This window comes from Bombus fervidus, chromosome 3 (assembly GCF_041682495.2).
Source record: "Bombus fervidus isolate BK054 chromosome 3, iyBomFerv1, whole genome shotgun sequence".
Lineage (NCBI taxonomy): Eukaryota > Metazoa > Arthropoda > Insecta > Hymenoptera > Apidae > Bombus > Bombus fervidus.
In genome coordinates, this window is record NC_091519.1 from 13618719 (window position 1) to 13642034 (window position 23316).

A 23316-nucleotide genomic window follows, 5' to 3' on the forward strand; every position below is an offset into this window, starting at 1 on the left:
ATTATTCTGACGCTGAATCTTTATCGAGTTAAGATTCAACGCATCTTATTGTTACTAGATTTACGCAATAATACTAGGTATGTAAAATTAAAATAAGACCTCGAAATCGAAAGAAAAAATAAAGAAATGCAGATCTTTCATATCCGATGAATAACATCGATTTAACTGCAGACTCGAAATCAATGGCAATAATTAATGCAAACAGACTACGTATTCAGGTTCACCGCGAATTGCGTAAAAGTTCTCCTCACACGAGAGTAGAGTAAACTCGAAAAGAACACCACGTAAGTACCATCTTTTTCAGTGAAGTAACAATCTTTTTAATAGATTTAGTTCGTAAAGATAAGTTTCTTTGGCACGTACGATTGCGTTATAAATAGATTCATACAGAAATCTGTAATCTATAACTTCACTGATATTATTGTTTGACAGATTATCGTTCAAGAGGACCCAGGTGATAAAACAGTACTTCAATCGATGACAATCGTTTAATTGTCGCGTAATCTCGATCGGCGGAATAACAATGCCTTCCGTGCCACGTAAACAAGCTTAATACGATACAATGTTTAACACGTTCGTAAAATCATTATCATACGAAATTTTATTTAAATCGTAAAAATGTACGTACGCGCTTTACGTGAATTTAACGTAGTCGTATGCCGATTATTACGCATGCCACGTCTTTTTTTTCTACGCGTCTGTCACACTCGATAAAGCTGCACGTTAAATCGAGTTTGAGACGTACACGACGGACCTGTTAAGGCCGTTTTCACGATACCGTAGATCGAAGATAAACTTCGTGTTGTTTCGTTCGAGTTCGCCGCTGAGAAATATGATGAGTTGGAACGGTTCACGAGCACGAGAAAAAAAGAAACGGGTGGAAAAAGTGCGCGGCGATTGGCGATCAGTGTAGAAAAACATGTGCACTCGAGTATAAAGTCATCGGTTCGCGTATGAAGGACAAAACGATATACGGTATCGGTCACGCGACCGATCGCAATTCGATATCGTCGACGTGGATTGAGCAGGGAAAACACGCGGCTTCGAAAAAGTCCACTCTCACGGACGATCTGAACGTTGTTCCGAATCACATCGGTTTATCGATTCGACCTTTTTATTTAGGAGTTCGCGCTCCAACAGTTTCAGATAAAACAGAAGGGAAAAGAGAAGGAAAACCTTGCGTCATCGTTAACTTATTAAGATTAACGTCTATGTCAAACGAGATAACGCCGCATGTATCGATTCGAGAGGAGCTTATCATAGATAAGGGAACTAAGAAAAATTTGTACACGGCAATTCCTGTCCGTAACGCCATTAAGGATCTGAGTATGTGATATAAGACTGATACGATTAACTTTTTACAAAGACGCGAAACGAGAATCGTGCATAGAAAATCGTTCTTCCTGCCAACAGTACACGCGAGCTTTTTCTGCATATCAATATTTACCTACGAAAAGCGCAATGTCGTTTTGTTATGACGGACGACGTATTTGATTTCCTAGAATCACGCGTATTTAAGTTTGTCATAAAATAGTACTTGGCATGTACGGTATGGCGGCCGATAAGATATTTTCAGGGTCGTATTAACGTGTTTCTGTACGTTTATGTCCGCTGATAACAGTTGAACACAGTAGATAAAATTAGTAATTTTCGTACATACAAGTAATCGTTTCACGCTACCTACTGCTAAATTTACACTTTGCAAGCGATATGTAACGTTTAGCAAAATTGATAATACGAATGCAAGATACCGTAGTCGAGGACTAAACTTGATCGTAATCTTTCCTATACAAAGATCGCCCTGTTGAAAATGAGCTGGATTAAAAAGAAATCATAGCATGCACTTTGGCCCTATACATATGGATAACTCATATACAAATCGTAAACCTTATTATCAATTCATATACCTTAAACACTGATGTCATCCTCGGGACAATACCGCGACCACCTCTATTACTTATTCGATAATTATCATAATACGTGGACTAATTAAACATCTTCTTAATAAACATCATAAAACATATTTCGATGTGTGATTCACGCTTGATCCGTAACCATTTTATCCACTCGTATCTAACGCGTTCAAGCTTAGTACGATATGCCTTATTTTCGAATGATGCAAACCCAAAATTATGTCGTCACGTTCAAATCTAGATTCAGTAAAAAAATATAATGTAGTTTTCCTAAACTCGATTCGAACAAAGCAAACACTCTGATGCGATTAAATTTCTACGAAAGTTATGATTCACTTGTACATATCATTCCTCAGAAATATTCTTAAATTTCTAAATGTTTTAATAAATACTGATAGATTTTATGATCAATAAAGCGATAGTAAAGAATATCAGTTTTTGTTAATAACGTGTCACCACGTAAGTCAGTGTACTTGTCTTCTCTCCTTTAATTGCAGATATCTGGATTATCACGAGGGATTTAAGCTTTATTTCGCAGTGTAAATTTCTCGTTCACGTTAGTTCGTTGCCTGCCACACAAATTTCACCCTGTGAGCGCCAATATGTAAATTGAAATATGTGAAACTACGCCATAACATTCAATTTTTGCAAAATATTATATTGTATTTGGGTACCTTGTTTCGATACTATTATATATAAAACTTTCGCACTGTTGACAAGTTTTTAGTCCATGATATTTATATTATTTTAACGATCCTAAAAAAATGTTAGTAGTAGCAGTCAAACGTTTCAAACTTAAGCCGAATTTACTTCATACGTTTAATGCACGGATGAAACGAGGATGAAACCAACGTTCATCCGTCGTGTTCCTCCGAAACGATGTAGGTTCAACTTTATATAACGTAATAATATCCAAAATGATAACCTTTAATGAAATACAAAATCTTAGTTCGAAAAGAATTATGTAGCAGTGTTTGGGAGCATAAGGCCTGAGGTATTGGTAATACGGTACTGCCAACTAAAGCAACCACCCCTCCGTCTCGGTTGAGAGGCGGTCGCGCGCTAATGCGCGCGCGCAGATCTTCGGACGTGGCAACATCGCGAACGACCACGTCGTCACGGTCACCTGACTTTTCGTGGAAACGCGACGCTGTCGTGCGCGCGGATAAGGTATGCGACGAATGCTGGTAGAGTACATTGCCTATATTTTGTTCTTGAGTCCCGATAAAACGATCAATCCGAGAATACGAAGGATCGATGAAAGAAGCAAACGAGGTAACCTATAAGGTCTATCTTTTCGTTGACGAGCAGCACGGAAAAGGTACGAAATCTCGTTGGCGTAATGGTGTACGCCGCGCTGTAAGGTGATTCTTGGAGAGTTGGAACACGTACGGTGACCGGAATAGTCGAGATACGCCGTATATATCACGTGGCCTGGTAAAACAAGTGCGTGGCAGAAACGTTTCGACGAGTGGCCCCGTCGTGAATATGGATTACGATCGAAACGCGTCAATGTGCCAGCGAACAATAATACGATAACCGGCCTCCGCCAATCGATTATCGGTCGGTTTATTTCCACGAACGCGATATTTCGTGACACGCGTAGCTGTAGCTTGTGACGACCGCTATCGATATATACAGTGACTCAAAGTATTCAAACACTCTTAGAAACTTTTTATGCGCATATTATAGGAAACATTTTGAGATTCCATTAGCACTGTAGCGCGACGCGCTATCATGATTATATTGGTAAAACTGGAAACGGATCTGGAGAAGTACATAGAAATTACACTTTGCAAAGATCATCAAAATATTTGCGCCATCAACTATTCAGTATATTACTAAGCCAAAATATGTAGTGAACCTATCTTTAGTATTAATTGCATGTTTAAGACTATTATTCATGTTGTACTAATTCTTCACTGACTGCTTGCTTGCAATAAATATCTTGCAAATCTTACGTGCATTTTCAGATTAATTTCAAATTTCGCTGTTATGGTCATAATAGTCGTATATCGTCATAGAGCTAACGAAATTTCAAAAAGTTTCGTATAATGCGCATAATATGTTCATAAATAAATTCAGTGGTAGGTTTCGATATTATTTATTATATCGTAGCGTGGAGAAACATGAATACGATCAGCTATTTAAAAAAAAAACAAACAACTTTATCGGTATTATATCGATATATTAATTAGATTATAGGTCGTGAGCGTGGATAAATTGCTCTCCTTGTTGATAACGAAAATTGTTCGAACGAGTTTGCTGTACCGTTTCATCTTTGAATATATATATATATATATTGCATGTATGATACATACAGGAACACGAGTGCGTTTTAAGAATTCCACTAATTTATGAAACTCATTATTAAACGAACAATTCGAACGCGGAGATAAATTTCATCGCGCTATTCCATTGTCTTTTGTGCGTTTAACGCGTGTTCGGTTATTTCGATTTCATCCGAATCCATTCAAAACGCGTGCGAATATATCTTCGAAACTACTATTGGAAACGACGGAATATTTTATTGATTTATTAAATTAAAGACGTTCGATTTGTCCCACTTCGTGGAGAACGTTGTTAAAGTCGTTTTATGTCAGAAAATGGATGCACGAACAATTCAGGAAATTAAGTTTCTTATCGATTATAGACTTGTCGTCTTTGCAAGTTCCGTTCGTAATTTTCTGAAATTTGTGTTTATTATCAAGATAATTCTCATAAAAAATTGCTCGTCTAGATCTTATTAAAAACCTTTTTTCGGTAAATTATTCGATTTAATTAAAATCTAACTATTATCGTACACGGAAAATATTTCAAAATTGACAAGTTAGACGAAAATCCGACCAAGTCTACTTTTCTTTCATCAACTTTCCAACTTAGTAGTAGTATTTAAGTCGAAACAAAAAGTAAATATTATGAAACACAACGTGACGTCAACCTTGACCGCAACATTGCAAGAGGTTAAGATACACGCGACAATGTTCGCGTGGAATGACGTGCTTTTTATTATCGCGTACACTTTTCAAATAAATCTATAACTAGCGGAAAGAAGCCTGAATGGAGTGAATACACCTAAGATGAAAATCTCATAGTTTATTATTCTGCATATTATGTTTTAATGCATTGTGCAATATATCATATAAAAGAGTACATAACATGTAAAGTGATTGTACATATTGATAAATGGAGACGACACAACGCATAAATCCAACAATAGTACCAAGCCGTAAAATGAAGGGATGCGGCGCGAGATTAGAACGGACAGAGAATCGTAATGAATACGCGCAGACTGTACGTGAATTTTGTTAGAAGTAAGAGATAATGGAACAGCCGTTCGTCCGTAACGACATTTCAATGTCGTTTTACCTGCTTCCTGTGACGCGCGATTTAATTAATTCTCTCGGCGTGACTCATCGCAAAAACCAACATTTATACGTGTCATTTTAGCAACCAAATTATTCGACTGCTTCAGCTTGCGAACTTTTTACAATTCTTATGAAAATGTTTATTTCTTATAACTCAAGGGACTAACGTAACATCGTAGCATACAAACTGATACTTATACTGATTTGGTTATCCAAATTTTGATGAATTTCGAAGTTTGAGATTTATCCCATGAAGAAAATATGAAGATAAAGACAATCTATCGTCAAGTATCAGTTAAGTTTAGGCTACAAAGTGTTACCTACTCTCACATAATGCAACTCGTATCGTTTATATCACGACTATCGATCGTTGGTCTTTCGTAATTGAAATTTCGTTTACTTTCGAGAAAAAATATTATATTTAATTACACTTTCTCACTATGATTTCAAAGCTACGAACTTGGCAAACTTACGAACATATTGGATATAGAGCAATATGATAATTACCCGTGCGAGGGAAACCTGTGCTGAAGATGCTGTGGTTCGTAGTATTGTGTGGTAAGGGCTCGTTCGTCCAAGGTATGTTCAGTCGCGTGGGCCTTCGCTGCGGACTTGATATCCATGAACGCCACCGTCGCGGAGGCACCCCCGGTGTTGCCTGAGGTACCGTTGCCCGCGCCACTACCACCGCTCCCAGAAGTGGAACCGGAACCACCCTCGTTACCTTCTCCGAGGGAACCACCGGAACCTCCATCCACAGGGCACTCTTCGCCCCGCGGCAGCAGCTTGACGCTCTGCACGCGTCCATACCTGTAAACATTCCAGATAACTCATTATTTATTTAGATATTCATTGGCAACCATTTTAATTGTGAAATACCAAGTAAAGCATGTATGTACTACGCACCAACAATTCGGACAACCTACATCAACAATTAATGCGGAATTAAGACACGTTGAACCTGAGGGGCCTATCCTGCTATGTTTTATATTATAAGATATACATTTCTTTAACTAGGCTTTTTCGTTAAAGTATTTTGATGTGTTAATATTATCAAGAAGAACATATACTTGAAACCCGATGAATATTAAGTACTACGTGAAAACTGATAAAATAAATAAACCAAGAAGGAAGGGGTAGTAAGCCTTCCAGGTCTAAAGTGCACTGATGTGATCTTTGTTCAGGTGTGCACAGTAAGCGATAAAAAAAATAATAAAAAATAACAATTTCATAAAATAATATTTTTCTTTAATATAAGAATGTATAGGTAATGTTCGTATACTGTATAACAATAGCAAGTACCGAAGAAAAGTTGGTAAAGTAAACTATGAATATAGAACGAAATAAAACTAGTCCGAGGTTTAATATTTAATCTACAATTCGTCAAGGATATAAGTTTTATAAACGTTACAGCTTTTATAATATGATAATGCAAAATATAGTAAGGTAATTCCATCAACAACGCAAAATGAACTCATTAGGATCGTTTACGATTTCAAAGAGGAAGAGATAAGAGATAATACTTCATCCCTGGAAACTTTTTTCTTTTGCCCTCGAACTCACGCGAGCAAAAATGAAATCGAGGAAAAAAGATAGATATATGCTGATATTGACTGATACTTATGATAAAAATTGCAAAATGAAATAAAATTTTAATCCAATTCTTGTCTCGCTGTACTTAGGCCGCTATAGGTAAAATATTTTTACGGATACTTCGCATCGAATATTTCGAGTTCAGCAAATGAATCGACAAGGCGATATACATATAGGCGAATCAAAGAAAACGTGAAAATATGACGAAATCAAGTTCAATTTCGAACTAACGTAAATTTCCTACGATAACTGAAATTTCCGATATTCACGCTTCAGAATTTGACATAATCTATTTCATAGTACCGGCAACTGCGCAGCAGTTCCGTGGGTAAATTACTTTTTTCAACGGATTCAGAGGATAAGTATATTCATTTCGAAGAATGACTACGGTATAACTCTTTTATTTTGCTCGATTGCAATTTCGAGTCGGTAGACTTAAAGACACTGCGTTTTGTTTTCACCTTATAAAGAACGGAGATATTGAATTTCGGCGAAATTAAAGAAAACAAACAGCTAAAGTTGTTTCTGGCACACCCTGTGTACAGAAAAGCTCGAGAGTAGCAGAAACGGACTTACTAGGTGAGGTAGGGCTACTGAATTGGAGTGGGGAGTCGAGCGTCTTGATAGGTCGATTGGGAGAAGAATATTACGCGCAAGCGCAAAGACTTCAACGGTTTCGGAGTATCTCGGGGAGTTGTTCGTCTAATCTCGCGTGAGTCGCACGTATTTCCTTGTGCGTTCTTTCGAAGGAAGCTTTTGTTTTTTTTCCTGGACCATAAACGCAGCTTCTAATACTTATATCAACGGAAAATGCATATCACAATAATCCGTTGTTTGTTCTTCACGCTCACAGGCGCCAGTAATAACGCGAGAGAGAAAATGCGCGAGAATCGAACGACACATCATCGACGCTAAAGTACGTTTGGATTAACTGCGCAGAATATTTACTAGACCGTTACGAAATCAAGGAACGGTGAACATGTTTTTTCAAACGGGAATACTGAAAGGACTCCTTTTTTATTCTATTCAAGCGATTTTTACATCGTGATATGTCGGATCGTTCCGAATGGGGCGTGGTCGGTCACTCTTCCATATGCGTGTGATTCGACAGCGAGAAAAGATCACGCGTATCTTTCGTATAACGGGTTTCGATACTCCTCGTTTTCTCAATTGTTTCGAAAATTTTTTGATCGTATCGGGAGGCAAGGTTAAGTCGTGTGTAATACGATATTACTTCGTTTCGGGATTCATTTTAAAAACGATTCGTCAGAAACTAATTTTTGGATTAATCTCGTACAAGTTGTAGTATCGCAGCGTACGCATCGTTTGGAAGACTTTACAAAATGGCAGCCGCGGTAGCGATGTTTGCAAGTGACTCTCGAAACGAGTCATTTCTATTCCATATTTTGCGTGTTTATTCTTCGAAAATGTAATACCAACCGAGGGTACACGTTTTTCTAATTCGAATATTCACGGATCGTTTAATGTGTGATATATGTGGAGTGTTTATTTCGAAATTTCGTCCCTTTTCTACAGTATCAAACGTAACCATTATGGGTGTAATTCTATCGACGGATGAAGTGGACAAAAAGAAACAAAACGAATCGAGTGAAAAGCGACAGACAGATCAATTCGCAATATCATTATCGGGCGTTATTCTGCATGACATTTTACAAAAGAGAAGCAATCGTGGTCTGTGCATCGTGCCTCTGAGACTTCCATCCCACCCAGTTCTTGTTCGATCTCCCCTCTTCTTTTCCTCTCCAACACATTCTCATGCGAGAAACGGATGCGCGCGCATGTACGTGAATACAATCGCGCTGAAGTAGCACTGTAAAGTCTCTCTGGTGCGCACACATACCACGGCAAACGTCCTTTTCTTTGACACACATGAGTGAAAGCGGGTGAGAGGGGAGTGACGAGAGAAGAAGAAATAAGATAGAAGGCCAGAGGAGAAGGAGGAAGAGGAGGAGAAAGGGGGGAAGGGTGGAGAAGCAAGTGCCACGGTGGCTGGCTGGCTGGCTGGCTGGCTGGCTAGCGAGCCGCAAACCGTATCCATATTCTCCTCTAGAATCCCCGCTCGCGTTGTGCTTGTCGAGGAATTTTACTTCGGCAGACTCGCTCCCAGACTCGATTCCTTCGTTTCTTCTTTCCGTAGCCGCCAAAGTACAGCGAGAGTTCTATGTGAAAACATTAGCATGACTTTCCATAAATTTCAAGTCTCTAGGTCAGAGTCATATTTTCTATCCATATCGATGTGTGGTACACGACTCTGTAAAACACCGATAAATCCGCTCGTATCTGACTCGTTTAACAATATTCGAACAAGTCTACGAATGGAATATAAACGTTCACCGTGCCCAGGGAGAAAAATAGTGATAATTCCGTAGAATGCCTGGAGTGTGTGACGTTCATCGGTTTACAAAGTTCCCAATCTTTCAGTGATCCGCTTCTAGGATTTCATTATATCGCTATTGGTTATTTAATAAGAACGATGATACACAATTTTTGGGGGGGCCTGAAACAACAGTGAATTTCTCGGCATCGACGATTTCCTCGGCCGAGGGAAATATCGTTATTTGTGTTACGTTGCATTCCATGTACGATGGGGAAAAAAGGTTCTCTTCTGAGAAACCGAATCTCAAGACTCGCTCATGGCATCTACTCGGATGATCGTTTATCCTTCTATGTTTGAAATGAGAGATGTACAGGAAATCAATACATCGGTCCACGGTTAAGAGATCCTAGGTTGTGTGTATGTGTATGTGTGTGTGTGTGTATGCACGCATGGGCAAGAGAAAGAGAGAAAAGAAGAAGGTAAAATTCCGATTCTACGAATCGATTAATCTTGAAAATCCTATAGTAAAATTTATGGATCAAATATTCATCACTGGAAACAAGGTGTGAACGAACGTTCCATGTTCCGATTGTTAACATATAATATACTTATATTAAGTATAATACCTATTTCATTGATAAACAATAAGTGTTTTCATGCGTATCCAGCAAGTTAACAAAGAACATGCGTTGTAGAAGAAAAGCAGGTCTACGGGTTGGAATTCTTTATATTTCGCCAGATCTCGGAATTCCAAGCGCCGTGAGTGTGTCGATCTAACAATACACGGAGGTTCTACGATTCCGTGAAGAATGGCAAGAATAAAAAGGAGTACAATGCAGAACGGCCACTACAGGATAACAACAAAGAAAAGAAGGCTTTTGTTCCTCGACTTTTTCCCGTTCCCCTCTTGCCCCGCCGTGATTCTGCCTTGGGTCTAACACCGAATCGAATAAAAAATGTTGCCTACTACTACGAGCACGTTAGTACAGTCAGAACTTTTTCTAAGTCATTGAAATCTTCTAATCGTTACAAAATAAATGCAAATTATTTAAATTATTCCTTAGCCATTTCGAATTTAATTCTATCGCATTTCTAATAACGCTGCTAGTTTCATATCAAATGTATCAAATGTACGAATAGTTAGAATGCCAGAATAAACGAAACAGCGTGGTTGAACATTGTGCATAACCTATGGAATCTTTCTTGATCTCCGTTTTTTTTCTGGTTCTGTTCGTTGACGACTATACTCGAGCGTCAAGTCTGCCACGTCTATTGAACGTACGTGTGGAAGGCACGGAAAGTCTTCCAACAGTACCATTCTAGGCAGACGACACTGACATAAGCCGCAAACGTCGCAAGCAGCAGCGTTGGGACGCATCAACGAGGCCGGCGAGGACGTGGCAACAGTGCTATGACTCAGCTCTCCTCGTTCCAACCGCTTCCCTTGCCCCTTGGCCCCGCTACAGCTGCCTCTACGCAGCTGACGCCCTTCTCCTCCTGCTGAGAGCACCCTACCACGTTTCCACTCGATTCTATCCCTTCCTCCTATCGTGTCCCAAGTTTCCCCTGCCCCTTAAACCAACCGTTCCATTCCACTCCCCTATCGGCTTACTACCGCTCCTTCCCTTCCTTCTCCCTTCTCTGGCATCGTCACTGCCACCACAACCCCGACTCTCTCGAGGTACACTGACAACTCGTTTGTCCCCTCTCCAGAAGCGTGCGCGGGCCGATTCCTACACGGCGTCGTGCCGTCGCCGTCGCCGCCGCCACCACCGCCGCTAGCGAGACGAGCGTGCAAAGTCCCCTTTGGAAGAAAAACACCTCTCTAGCCCCCGCGCTCTTCCTGCTTTTTCTCTCGTTCTCTGTCTGTCTGTCTATCTTTGTCTTTTCTCCGTGCACACCCTACCACCTTCCGCCCCTCCCAATCTTCCACGTCCATCTCTCCGCTGTCTCCCAGCCTGTTCGTTTTTCTTCGTTCAATGGCTCGTTCCTTCTTGCTCCTTTTCTTCTGGATCTTCTTTCTTTCGGGGTTCTCCTGCTGCCATTTCGCTTCTGTATATCCGCTGCCAGGCCGAACAATGCAACGTGATCCAGGTGCAGGGGAAAAGCAGGATAGAGAGCACGCGAGGCCAGGGGCGACGAAACGCGGGAGGGGAGCCATGGAAAGAACGAAAGGGCAGCGAGTACGCGACACGACTCGCCAACGAAATTCTGTAGTTACGGTGCGGTGAATCTACGCGCGATCGTCCTCGCTCCTCACACTGCATCGTGTCAACCCATCCTTTTCTTCCTTTTTTCATCTATCGATTGTTTTTATACGCGCTTTGATATCGATGCGACGTGTTTACCATTCGACGAGTTATTTTTTAAAACGATTGAATAATTTCTGCGGGTCAAGTATTTCGCCTTTCAATAACGCTATTTTCTTTATTTTTCGTTACTTGGAACGATCCATAGCCCATGCACATTATAATAAATTACTGTTTATTTTTTTTTATCGTTAAACACGAACAACGCAATTACTAGAAACGTTGCACGACATTTGTCTCGTTTAGTAAAATTGTTTTATTTGCAAATTTTTTCACCTGCTGACAATAAGCAACGTAATACGTTAATTGATCTTTTAAATTTTGTACGTTATTCGGTAATATTTCTGCTTGGACGATGAGAGAGAAAGAATTTCATCGGAATTCTGTAACAGGGTTACTCGCCACTATTACCCAATGAATGCGTCTATTCCATATACGATAAGGAATGGCGTAACTTGCAGTTTATAAGTAAAATTATCGTCGGCCTTAAACCTGTAACAGGCAGATGCCTATATACAGAGCGTGATAAATAATCCCTCGACGACAATGAATTCTCGAGACTGTGTTGTAAACTTTTTCGTCGCCAACAATCTGAATATCCCGTTCACAAGATTAACATAATGAAAATATAATTTCCTGGTTAGTTTTTACTATAATATGGCAAATTTTATTACGTCACCCAAGGCTGCTATTTTTGAATACGTACATTAGATACAACATTACATTACATAGAACACGTACATGCCAGTCAGCGAACAACGTGAATGGTCGAATCGGTAATACCAATCGCGCGAACAGAATCCGAGTTTGAGTTTGCATTAAACATTTTGATCGAGCGATTATTTTTTATTGTACGTGATACAGAATCGTTGAACCGGGTTACTCGATATTCCCATTAGATACGTATGTACATAGCTCGACCGTCGAAAACAACCGTTGTATTAGGTTAAATGCGTCGCATACTAATTACTATTTGAATATACAATACTATAACTATTATTTAAATAATATAATAAGTTGTTATTATTTAAATAGTAGCTATTTACGTATCTACATAAGCGAAGATCATAAAGGATGGATTATTACGACAGAACGTGGCATTCTACTATTGTCGATGATCACGTATATTCTAGAATGTCGTGAAACGAAAGCGTTCCTTTGGTAAGCGATCATCGAGAGCATGCACCGCGTATGAGAAACTTCTTTTTCCTTTTCGATCGGCTCTCTCGGATACACGGAGTCTTTTGTAATACGAGTAGCGAGACAGAGGGCAACGAGACGCACGAGGATCGGTACGAATGCAATCGCGGTAATAATTCACGCGTTATCTGCTCTCCTATTCTAATATAAGAAACGAGAGAGAAGCAAGCGGCCGTCGACTACGAGGCCGCGTGGGTTCGAGGTCGAAGTCGTAGAGTCACGTTAGGCGACTGCCGGCTGTGTCGTAGCCGAGGTGCCGTTATTTTAATGCAGATACGCAGTCCGGACGAGAATGAAAGGCTGAAGGAGACATTTGCACGTACAGTGCACGACTGCGATGTATCTAGTCGTTGTCGCGGTGCCAACCTCTGCTCCGTACTCGTACGCCACAACCGTCGATTCCTCTCTTCGTTGTCTTAGCATTTGCATTCAGCGGATGCGTGCGTTCATTTACTTTCCGTGATGCTTCCAGTTATATTATTATGTACATTACACGAAGTCTCCGTTTATTATCGGTTTTGTTCGTTTATTTTTCGTGTTAATTTTTTATAACGACGATTATCATTCGCTCGATGATCAGTCGATAATGTAAACAGTCCTTTATTCAGTTAGTTAAACGAACGAAGGCTACGCCTCTATAGAACGTAGAATTTCCAGTACAATAGAAACCTTTGAAGATATTTCGGTCAAAAAATACCGACCTATTGTCCAGCATATTTTTAGTTACGTTAATACATCAAGTCGAATGAGATCTACCGAAATACATTTCCATATAACGAACCGATTTCCGATTGCGTAATATAATTTCCTTCGAATACTTTCAAAACGAAATATTCAAATCGTCCGATTAATACGTGCCTATCATTTTATCGCGATATCGATCGATGCATTAACACCCTCCCTATCGTTCTTACGTAACGTCAGCAGATTTCTATAGATATCGGAAAGACGAGTTTGTTATCGATAAATGGTACAATGTGTAGCGTAACATAGATGGTACAGAGATCTTATTAAATTCAGACAAAAGATTGATATCGAAACTACAAATGACTTTGTTTCGAATTTCTTTCGATTGGTTTTTTAACGAACAACTATCCGTCTTCTAAAGGTATCGTGAATTGCATTTATACGTCGTATATCACATGCAAATCAGACAAGTCCAGTGTATCATAAACGATCCAGCAGCGTCATATATCAGTGTGCATCTTATTTATAATTCATTTAAACAAGCTGTATATTAAAGGATCCTGTAATGCAAGTTGATGGCACGCTTTGTCATGCATATGCATATTTATTATGTACATGATTGTATGATTTTAAGAATGTCAAATGGTATTTTTAGATCGTGTCATTATATGTTCACGTTATTTGCAAAAGACGAATAAAATGAATTTCGTGATATTTGAACATTTGACTCGACACGATCACCTTTAAGCGAGCCTGTGGGCTAGTTTTGAAAATGTTAGTCTATCAAACACATCGTATAAAAACGTTTCTTTCCCTTAATTCAATTAAACATCTTTTTCTTCTCACGATGCTATACTATAAAAACTGTATTTTCCAACAACGAAATATTCAGTCCTCGAAATACTTTATATTTCTTCTGTATCGCTGCTTTTAAGTTTCTTTGTTGCAATCGACGTTGTTATACGTGTGTCGATACCTGTAACTAACATAAGGACTCTTGTATACGACGTGATAAGCAGACCGCAGATTTTTATGCAAATTTATATTTTCATAATCGCAGTGAAGGAAATGCAATCTATGCAGAGACTTCGTTTACTTTGGATATTTTTTACTTTTTACGTATTATACGTATTGTGGGCATTGCTGCTTCGAAATTTCCCATAAATGTATAAAAGTGCGCGGTCTAATAACAAAAACTGGCATGGAAATAAGTAATGGAAGACGGTCGTATATTTAGAATAGTAAGGTAAATACTTAACAGGTGTAAAAACCGTCGAACTTGTCTCTAAACCTGCTGGAACTCGACAGATGGTCGAACCTTCGAAAGACGAAGATACGTAACGACGGTGAACGAACAAGAGGAATTTTCAGAATACATCGCTGTTCTCGAGGTAACGCGAAACCTAAAAGATGGAGATGAAGAAACAAAAGAAGGATGCAGGATCACAGAAATGTTCTCGAAAGCGTCATTTCAAACAGGTCATAGAGGAGGATATCGTTGGGTTCGACGAGGAAGAAGAGAGGAGACGAGAGGAAGGCAGAAGAATGAGAAGTAACGGTAGTCGGGTAGATCGGTAGAAACTTCACCGCGTCTATTTTTTGCTGTGATGCGACACGACTAGTCGGTTTATGCTTCTTTGCATCGCATCGCGAAGAAAGTCAAGTCGTGCGTGGTTCGTGCGTGTCGATCACGCGACAAAAATGGCGAGGAAAAGACGTACGCGCTTGGCTGGCTGAATAAAATCGCAGAACTTTTCCTGCGTGTTCGTTAATTTCGCACGATCTACGATCATTGTTCAACACGTTGATCGTCTAGCGAATTTTATAGATCATGCCTTCGGAGCTGTGGTACATTGAAATATATTAAACATTTAATTATTATTATTTTTTATTTGCGCATTTATTTTTGACAATGTTATCCAGATTGTTCGTCTTATTAAAAATCTGTTAGTCCATAAAATTTATCTTATTTTCATTCGTTTTGATAAATCTAGCGAAGCGTAGATTACCGACGTCTATTATGGCAACCAACGTGTTAGTATATGAAACGAACGCAGGATGTTGCGGTATATCCGAAGTGTAAATAAATGAAATATTTTGCATGAGATTTGATTTAAAAACGGATAGTTTCAAGTTACGATTCACCATACACACCATCGTCCATGTACCGTCTATAATGAGTCACGTTTCGATAAAATTTGTTATTTGCCATGCTAGAAATTGCTATCTATTTCTGCTAAATAAAATTTCGTACTTCTAATGCTAAAAATTTGCTCCGAGTATTTACAGCTTTATCTTTCGGTGTCGACAACACGAAGTAAAGTCTCGCGTCTTTTTCAGAGAACGATTAATCTCTTTTTATCGATTAAAAGTTAATAACCGCTGAAAGAAAGAATCCATTGTACTGTAATCTACGTACGAATGCTGTTATAACGCACGAATCCACGAACTTTCTTTCTTCCACAACGATTCGAACCGAATCAACTAAGAAAAATTCACCGTTTAAACACTGACATCGCTGGACTACGGGTTTCTATGTATTTATGAAAAATTTAGAGCCGCGAGAATGGACAGTACGCACGTAGTACGTAAAATAATACGAAACATCCAAATACTCGATACATCGTATTTGCCACGTAAAACAATTGCTCGTCTGGTTTCTTCTTATTTAATTGTCTCTACAAAAATATGAATTTGCATAAATATCCTCAGACTACTAATACTTACGAGACACGCTGTAACAATACAAAGTCATCGGTCGTATATTATTAAATTGCATGCTATTACTAGCATCGATCGATACGGACAAACCGTTAAGAAATAATCGCGACGACAAGGCGAGGCCAACGAGGCACCATAAGAAAAACCGTCGTCGTTCTCGCGTTCGACTCCGCCAGGGAAGAACCGCAGACGAATAGGGGAGAACGAAAGGGAAGTCGCGCGGAGAACGTACCCAGACCGACGAGAAAAAGGGAGGGAGGGAGCTTTCGTGTATCTGCGAGAAAATGCGAGCGTGACGCGAGGTTCTAGGTTGGAGAGTTCTCGGCAGCCGTTGAACAAGGGTTTCTCTTCTTCGGCCTAGACGAACCAAGAGTTAGGAGGAGACACAGCGACGAAGGGGGCCGATGTATGGCGGTGTCGGATAAGTCTTAAACCTTTCCGAGCTCACGTTTTTCCTCGCAAACAATAGAGATCCTCTATACGAATGGAATAATAACGCTACATCGCAATAGATGGTAGAAAATTACGATTATTTAACGGAATGGTATATCGTACGTGCGATCGCCTAATATCGCCTATCAAGTTTCGAATCGTTCTCGAGTAAAGAATAAGAGATATTTTTATATGAAATTTGTCCTATGGCTAATTCGATTTAATCAAAATCGTATAGCTGCAAGATGCTGCGATAAAGTTCGTAACGTATAGCAGAAACGATTTAAACGACCGATTCGACGTCCCGATTAAATCGTTCCTTGCTGTGAAGGAAAGACGAAGGCAAGGAAACACGCGAGAAAAGAGAAGTTGAAGAGATGTTGTGTAGGTTCGCGAGGAAAACGACGAGGGAAAGGGTAAGAAGAGAAGAAACGGAGAGGGAGATGAATGGCGTAATTTCCACGTGGAACGATTGCAGGTGCAGTTATTTCAAAAGACGCGTGAAGAAACACCTATTTTTTTCTTCTCTGTACGTTTTGTACGAAATGCGTTAACTCTTTGCGCCAGAACCATTGTTCGATTCGTACGCGTTTCCCGGCTGCTTTCTTGCCGCCTTTGTTGCACCACTTTGCGTGTACAGATTCGCGCAGAAACAACAATGAGAATGCCAGGGAACCGACGGATAATTAACAATATGATAAAAATATGACGCAATGGAAACGACCAACGACACCATGGAAAATGAAACGATACGCACGGTTTGGTAATGCGAGGCGACGTAAATCGCGATGAGCAGAGAACAGTCGCGTATCGCCGCGTCCCGTGCAACAATTCACTTCCCGAAACTAGGCTCTCATTTTTCTGTGAAACGCGTATATACGTTCGAACGTTTTATCGTTGCATCTTTCGACGCTAACGGAATTACGACAAATTATGCAAATCAACGTTTAAGAACTGTAATAATGCAAAAATCAACGTTTAATAACGTTGTCAATAATGTCGATAAATGACATCGTTGTAACTATATATATATTTATTTATTTATTTTATGCAAAACGATTTCGACTAACCTACAATTAAAATTATCTTTTTCCCTTTGGTTATTACACGATACACGTATCTACTACGACAGGTGATACTACGAAGGAAATATAGTAGCGGACAAAAAGGAATTCCTATAAAGTAATTATATATCGTAATTTTACGAAATGCATTGTTATTTTCAGTAAGAATAATAAATAAATATAATATATACTAGATATAGATGACCAACATGATAGAAATTTTTAAAACAAAGTTACCAAGATTTATAGCGTATAAATCTTCAACTGTCTTCTATCCGCCACTGTACACAATTTGGTAATTACGTATTTAGAAAGCCGACGCAGCCTTCTCCATTTCGATAATTTTTTAAATCTGGAATCATCATTTTGAACAACTTTTTCCTACACGCAGAACCGCCGAACTCTCTTAATTTTCGAGACATGTATCGGCAAAAAACTGTCGGTACCACTACAGTGAATTCTGTCCATAATTGTACATCATCCGTGACAGCGTAGTGTCGATATTGGTTGGTTGTCGATCGCCTTTCGACGCGGCGAGTTCTACAAAATAACAACCAACTGGAACCTAACTCTTATCTTCTTTTTTTTCATACGTTTCAACGTCACGTCAGCTAGACCTACGTGCTTATTAGCGAGAGAGAGAGAGAGAGATAGATAGATAGATAGAGAGAGAGATTTGCTAGTTAGATTTTGCTAAATAATACGTCTTTCGGAAAGAGGAAAACGCTCGAAATATGGTTCGTAGTTTATACGAATAAAGATCGAGCGAAATGGCCGAACATAACCTATCGTTGCTGTATCCGTGTCAGAAATTTTTGCGAATATCTCAAAAATTAAAGGAATACAGCGGGAAAATATTACTTATTATTACTTTATAAATATTATAAACACGTATGGGAAAATATTATTGGAAATGTTGACTTCTGCGGAATATTTTTAACAATCATCGAAGTCGAGAACGCATCGGCTTTCTAAACACGTAATTAACTTGTAACTACCGTACGTAGAACGATAAATACCGTAGAATTTCAGAGAATTATCGTTACTTGTAAGTATTTAATAACGCTTTCCTTGAAACTTATTTCTCACATCGAGGTCCTGTTTTCGTCGAAACGCACGATCGACGATCGTAGAGGAGAGGAGCCGTGCGTGTCGGTGACGTTGAAAGGAAGCAACTCGAAATAGGATAAATGTCAACGGAGGGCAAGGATGGTTCGGTTGTTCGCGTTATATCCACGAAGGACAATCGACGCCAAAGAAATATTAACACGAGAATAATGTAGGATCGAAGATCGATATAAAATAATACTTCGTTCAATTAGGCGGAAAAGTTATGCGTCCTATGTCTTTACAGACGCGAGTATATCTGTAATCAAATTACCTGTAATTAAGTTACGTGTAATTTAATTAAAATGATATTATAAATATTAAATACTATATAAGGTAATATATTATGAATGAAGCGTATAGATGATGATGGAGGAAAGTTATACGTCCCATATATATCTTTCTATACGCGGATACCTATGGATAATCTAATACGAACGGAATGTCATAGACGAAATATATGGAAAAACTTTGACGGTGATAGAAGAAAATAGGCAAATTGGAAACGAACGACGGGATATAAAACGAGCAGCGAGACAGGGAGAAAGTTATCATAAACTTTGCAATAAATCGTCGCACGATTAAATTTCATTAAAAATGTGCTCCTATAACGATCCTAATCTTTTCACTTTTCTTATATTTCGAATGAGTACTAAAAAAAAAAAGAAAAAAAAAGATAGAAAAAAAAGGAACGGAAAGGTGAAGATTAAAGTACAGCTGGTAACGAGATACGGTAACGTTCTCTTCGTCTCTGCTATTCTTCGTCGAAACTGCTATTTCTCAGAATTCTCTTGTTAATGCGAAGAAGATACTTAAAATAGGAAGGCGAAGGGGCAGCAAAGGAAAGAACGAATATGATGGTCGATGTATAATACCGGTAGTGTAATTGTAATGCCTGGTACAACAACGATATTTTAAACCGACGATTTAATTATACCGTAGAGGGAAATTTTCCGAGGTATTGCACGAGACGACGTAAACTTTAATTCGAAACTCGGCGAAACTATTCGTGGCCGTTTCATGAAGCACGCGGAACGAGCATGGACAGTCGAGAGACAAGAAAGGGAATAGAAAAAGATGAACATATAGATGGATACAGTCAGTCACAAATTCTACATAGTATTAAACATAAAACATTATTATAAGAACGTTATACACGATTTATTGCTGACAGTAGACGCGTTAATACAGACTTTGCTCTTTACAAAAAAAAAAGAAAAAAGAAGAAGTAGAGAAATATAAAACACAATGTTGCAAAATTTACGTACACCTGTAACATATTATCTCCTTGGCGAAGAAAAAATTCAAGCACGATTTTATCCTTTGAGAAATTTTTTAACTCCTTTCAAGAAACACGTGAATTAACTTCCTTTGTGATCATCGTCATCGGTGACCTACGCTTTACTGTATTTATCAGAGTGATTAAAATACGACAAATTTCGTGGACCAGCAAATTACTTGGATGACATTGTCAGAGAGAAGCGAGCAAGTACGGTATACTATTTTGCAAAAATAAAATACTGTGCCACAGCATATTTCTATCCGTCGACGAAGCTCTCAAAATATTAGGTTGTCCCAAAAATCTCAAAAGTAGAAAATGGATCATACGTAATTGGATAAAGTCAAATAAAATAAAATAAAATAAAAATGTTGTGCCTCTATTATTTCCTTGTGAAACGAAAGGAATTCCTGGGGAAACTTAACGTATAAAATTCGCGTGGTAGTTGTCACGTAAGATAAAAAAAGGAAATCGAAGATGTAAATAAAAGATAAAAATAACAAAATAAAAAAAAAGAGAATTTATTTCTTAACATTTGTTTTCACTAGCTACAGTTTACTTCTGAACTCTAGGCTTCGGCTTTTCAAGACTGGAGCTCTTACGACTTGACTTTCGGCGGAATCTGATTCTTTTTCTTTGTCATCCCTCGATATCCCCACTATCCACGCGTTTGTTAGGCGTTCTCGAACATTCGGCGAAAGAATCGTTGGGATATCGAGGGTTCGTTAGGCACTTCGCTTCGTCGACGTACAACGTTGCCGAGTGCCGTCAGATCTTTATTTCCGTCATCACCCCATCGGTTGCGAAAAACGCGGCCTGGTCAACGTGTTTAGTTATCGATACGCAAATACAAACAATACTATGACAGAATGGATCTCCTTGCTAAATCGATATCATTATCCAAGATCGTTGCTAATTCCTGTCCAATGTCTAAATTCCTTTACAGAAGTTGATAATCTTTCGTAGACACGAGATTCGACGCGAGCTTAAGATCCTCAAGATCGTCGTGTTTTTCCTTTTTTTTTCGTTGTGAAGTAAAACATCGCGTTCAACGGATTTTGTCCTGGTTATTGCGGTTTGTCCTTTACGGCCCAATTCTCGATTCATCTTCGGATCGTAGAGGCCAGGCATTCATTTGTGCAGCGAGTTTATAAATCGCAATTTTCCCATAATACGTTCCAGTTACGTTCGTTTATTGCTTCGATACGTTTTACGACGTCGAACGTTATAACGTGGCACGTGGAAAGCCGATTCGATCAGTTTGTTCCGCGAGTGCGATGTTCGCCTTTGGATCGGCTTTCGTTCGTTTTCAAGGATATTTTTTACTCGCCGGAGACATAGATCGTACGTAGTTGCGTGGATAACTCGGACTTTTGCGGCTGACTGTCGCGAGCGTAGGTAGGAAGAGAACGGCGAATCTGTGCGCGCGGTGAATGTAATCAAAGTTTAAGGCTCGACGCACGTTGCAGCGCGCGGATAGAGCAACAGCAACGGCGAAACGTGATTTCGAGTCATTCAGCCAACCGCACCGCTAAGATTCATCGCTTCTCCGATGACGTCAACGCGGAAGCGTTTCGTTTTGGTGCTCGCGGCTCGTAACCTGAAATCTCTCTCGCTGCTAACGATTTTATCCAAGCAAGTCCGGTCGTTCTACGAACTCGTACTTTTATTTCTTCCCCGGTTCTTCCGTCCTTTCTACCTCGTAGTTTGCTCGCCATGGCTCAGGCAAATTTCATTCGCCAAATAAATATCTATATATATATATATATATATATGCGTAGATGAAATATGCGCGGTCGATTTCGTTTTATTACGGTCGTTGAGGGAAGCAAATTATAGAGAGTGTCACGGAAGAGCCGCTATCGTTTTATTCTATCGTAATTCGTTTTTTGTTCGAGGTTGTATCGATCGTTGGTCGAGTTCTGTTTGTCGTGCGATCGTTAGCGTGGATCGTATGATTTTAGTATGGATCGTTCCACGCCTCGACAACGTGTCGCTATAACAAAAGTTTATTATCAACGTCGGTCGTTGGTTGGTGCGCAAAAGGCAAGAAGACTTACGAGAAATTTTAGAACGAACCGTTCTTCGCGCGATTACAAATTTTTAAGTCCTTTTCATTGTGACTGGCGGACCGAAGAGAGTCGGTCGTCGCACGTTGAAACGAAAATATTGAATTCGCGAGGAATAGCGCGTTGCCGAGGAACAATGAGAGAAACACGCGAAAATGTCACGAAGAAGTCAGAAGAAGGTTGTCGAAAGGTCACGCACCTGCGAAGCAGTTAAAGAAGATCGTTCGATCGATGACGTATTCCACGTACAAGCGGAGAGACTCGATAAATTGATTAATTTTCCGTTTTGTATTATTTTTTATCGAATTACGTACGATCCATTTTGTTCCATCGAAATAAAGATCGCAACGGATTAGGTTTCGCGTTTGTGTAGAGACGCGTTGTTGTAAAAGACGCGTCTCCGTAAAAGAAAGACACTTTCCGGACAACCTAATAGAACTTTCATCTTGCTTAAAAGTTCTTTACAAATAAAACGGCAACGCTTGTTTCGTGACACCCTGTATGAGAGTGAAGTTCAAAAAAGCTGCCAGACATTCGAAACTCGAGATACAGATAGAAAAACGTTTCTTCTTCCTTAGCTTAACAGGTAAATGCACGAAACTGGCGTTTCGAACGAACGCTAGAAAGCATAAAAGTAGAAGAAAGTAGGAAATGACTTAATAGCTTGCGCTTCCAAAGAAAGAAGATGACTTGTATTTATTTTTTCCAGTTACGTGGTCGCGTAAATCAAGCTCGGCGAACGTTATTTATTTTTCGCCACGAGAACCTAAAATGCACAAGAAGAATACCAATAAACATTTTATCTCACGTTTCGTGAATTTTTCCTTTCGGAAAATATCTTTGCCGGTCAACACGCGTATCTTTTTGATCATCGTTAACGTTCTTAACATTTTTTGTTAAACTTTTTCTTAAAAGAAATTCCATCTAGAAATTTGAAAACAACGTTTGGTTTGTTATAAAAAAAAAAAAAAAAAAAAGAAGTATCAATCGTCGTGATACGTTTTTCCATTCGACGGACTTTCCACGTGTGGTTGCTCGTGTATACAAAAGCCGAGTAGCGAGCATCCTGTGCTGCGAACGACAGGACCTGGAAAAGTCCTGTTTCGCCGCTTAAGGATCCTCGGAAGGAGAAGACGTCCCGTGACTATTAATAAACTTTCGTCCCCTCGTCGTTGCCCTGTTTCTGTGAAACGAAGCCTAAAGAATTTTCTTCTCTGCGTATACGTCGGAATTATT

General features: G+C 39.3%; 1 protein-coding gene and 1 long non-coding RNA gene across 6 annotated transcripts in view; one reads left to right on the plus strand and one right to left on the minus strand.

The window, feature by feature from the left end:
* LOC139985688 (uncharacterized) overlaps window positions 1-23316 on the minus strand; it is a 123235-nt gene that overhangs the window by 26095 nt on the left and 73824 nt on the right. For all 5 annotated transcript variants that reach the window (XM_072000305.1, XM_072000307.1, XM_072000306.1 and 2 more), the window contains exon 3: window positions 5789-6091. In XM_072000305.1, coding sequence (XP_071856406.1) covers window positions 5789-6091 — 303 coding nt within the window. The remainder of the gene's footprint in view (window positions 1-5788; window positions 6092-23316) is intronic.
* LOC139985722 (uncharacterized) lies at window positions 6085-10268 on the plus strand. Its single transcript, XR_011799480.1, has 2 exons — window positions 6085-7790; window positions 9908-10268. It is a non-coding gene; the product is annotated as an uncharacterized lncRNA (long non-coding RNA).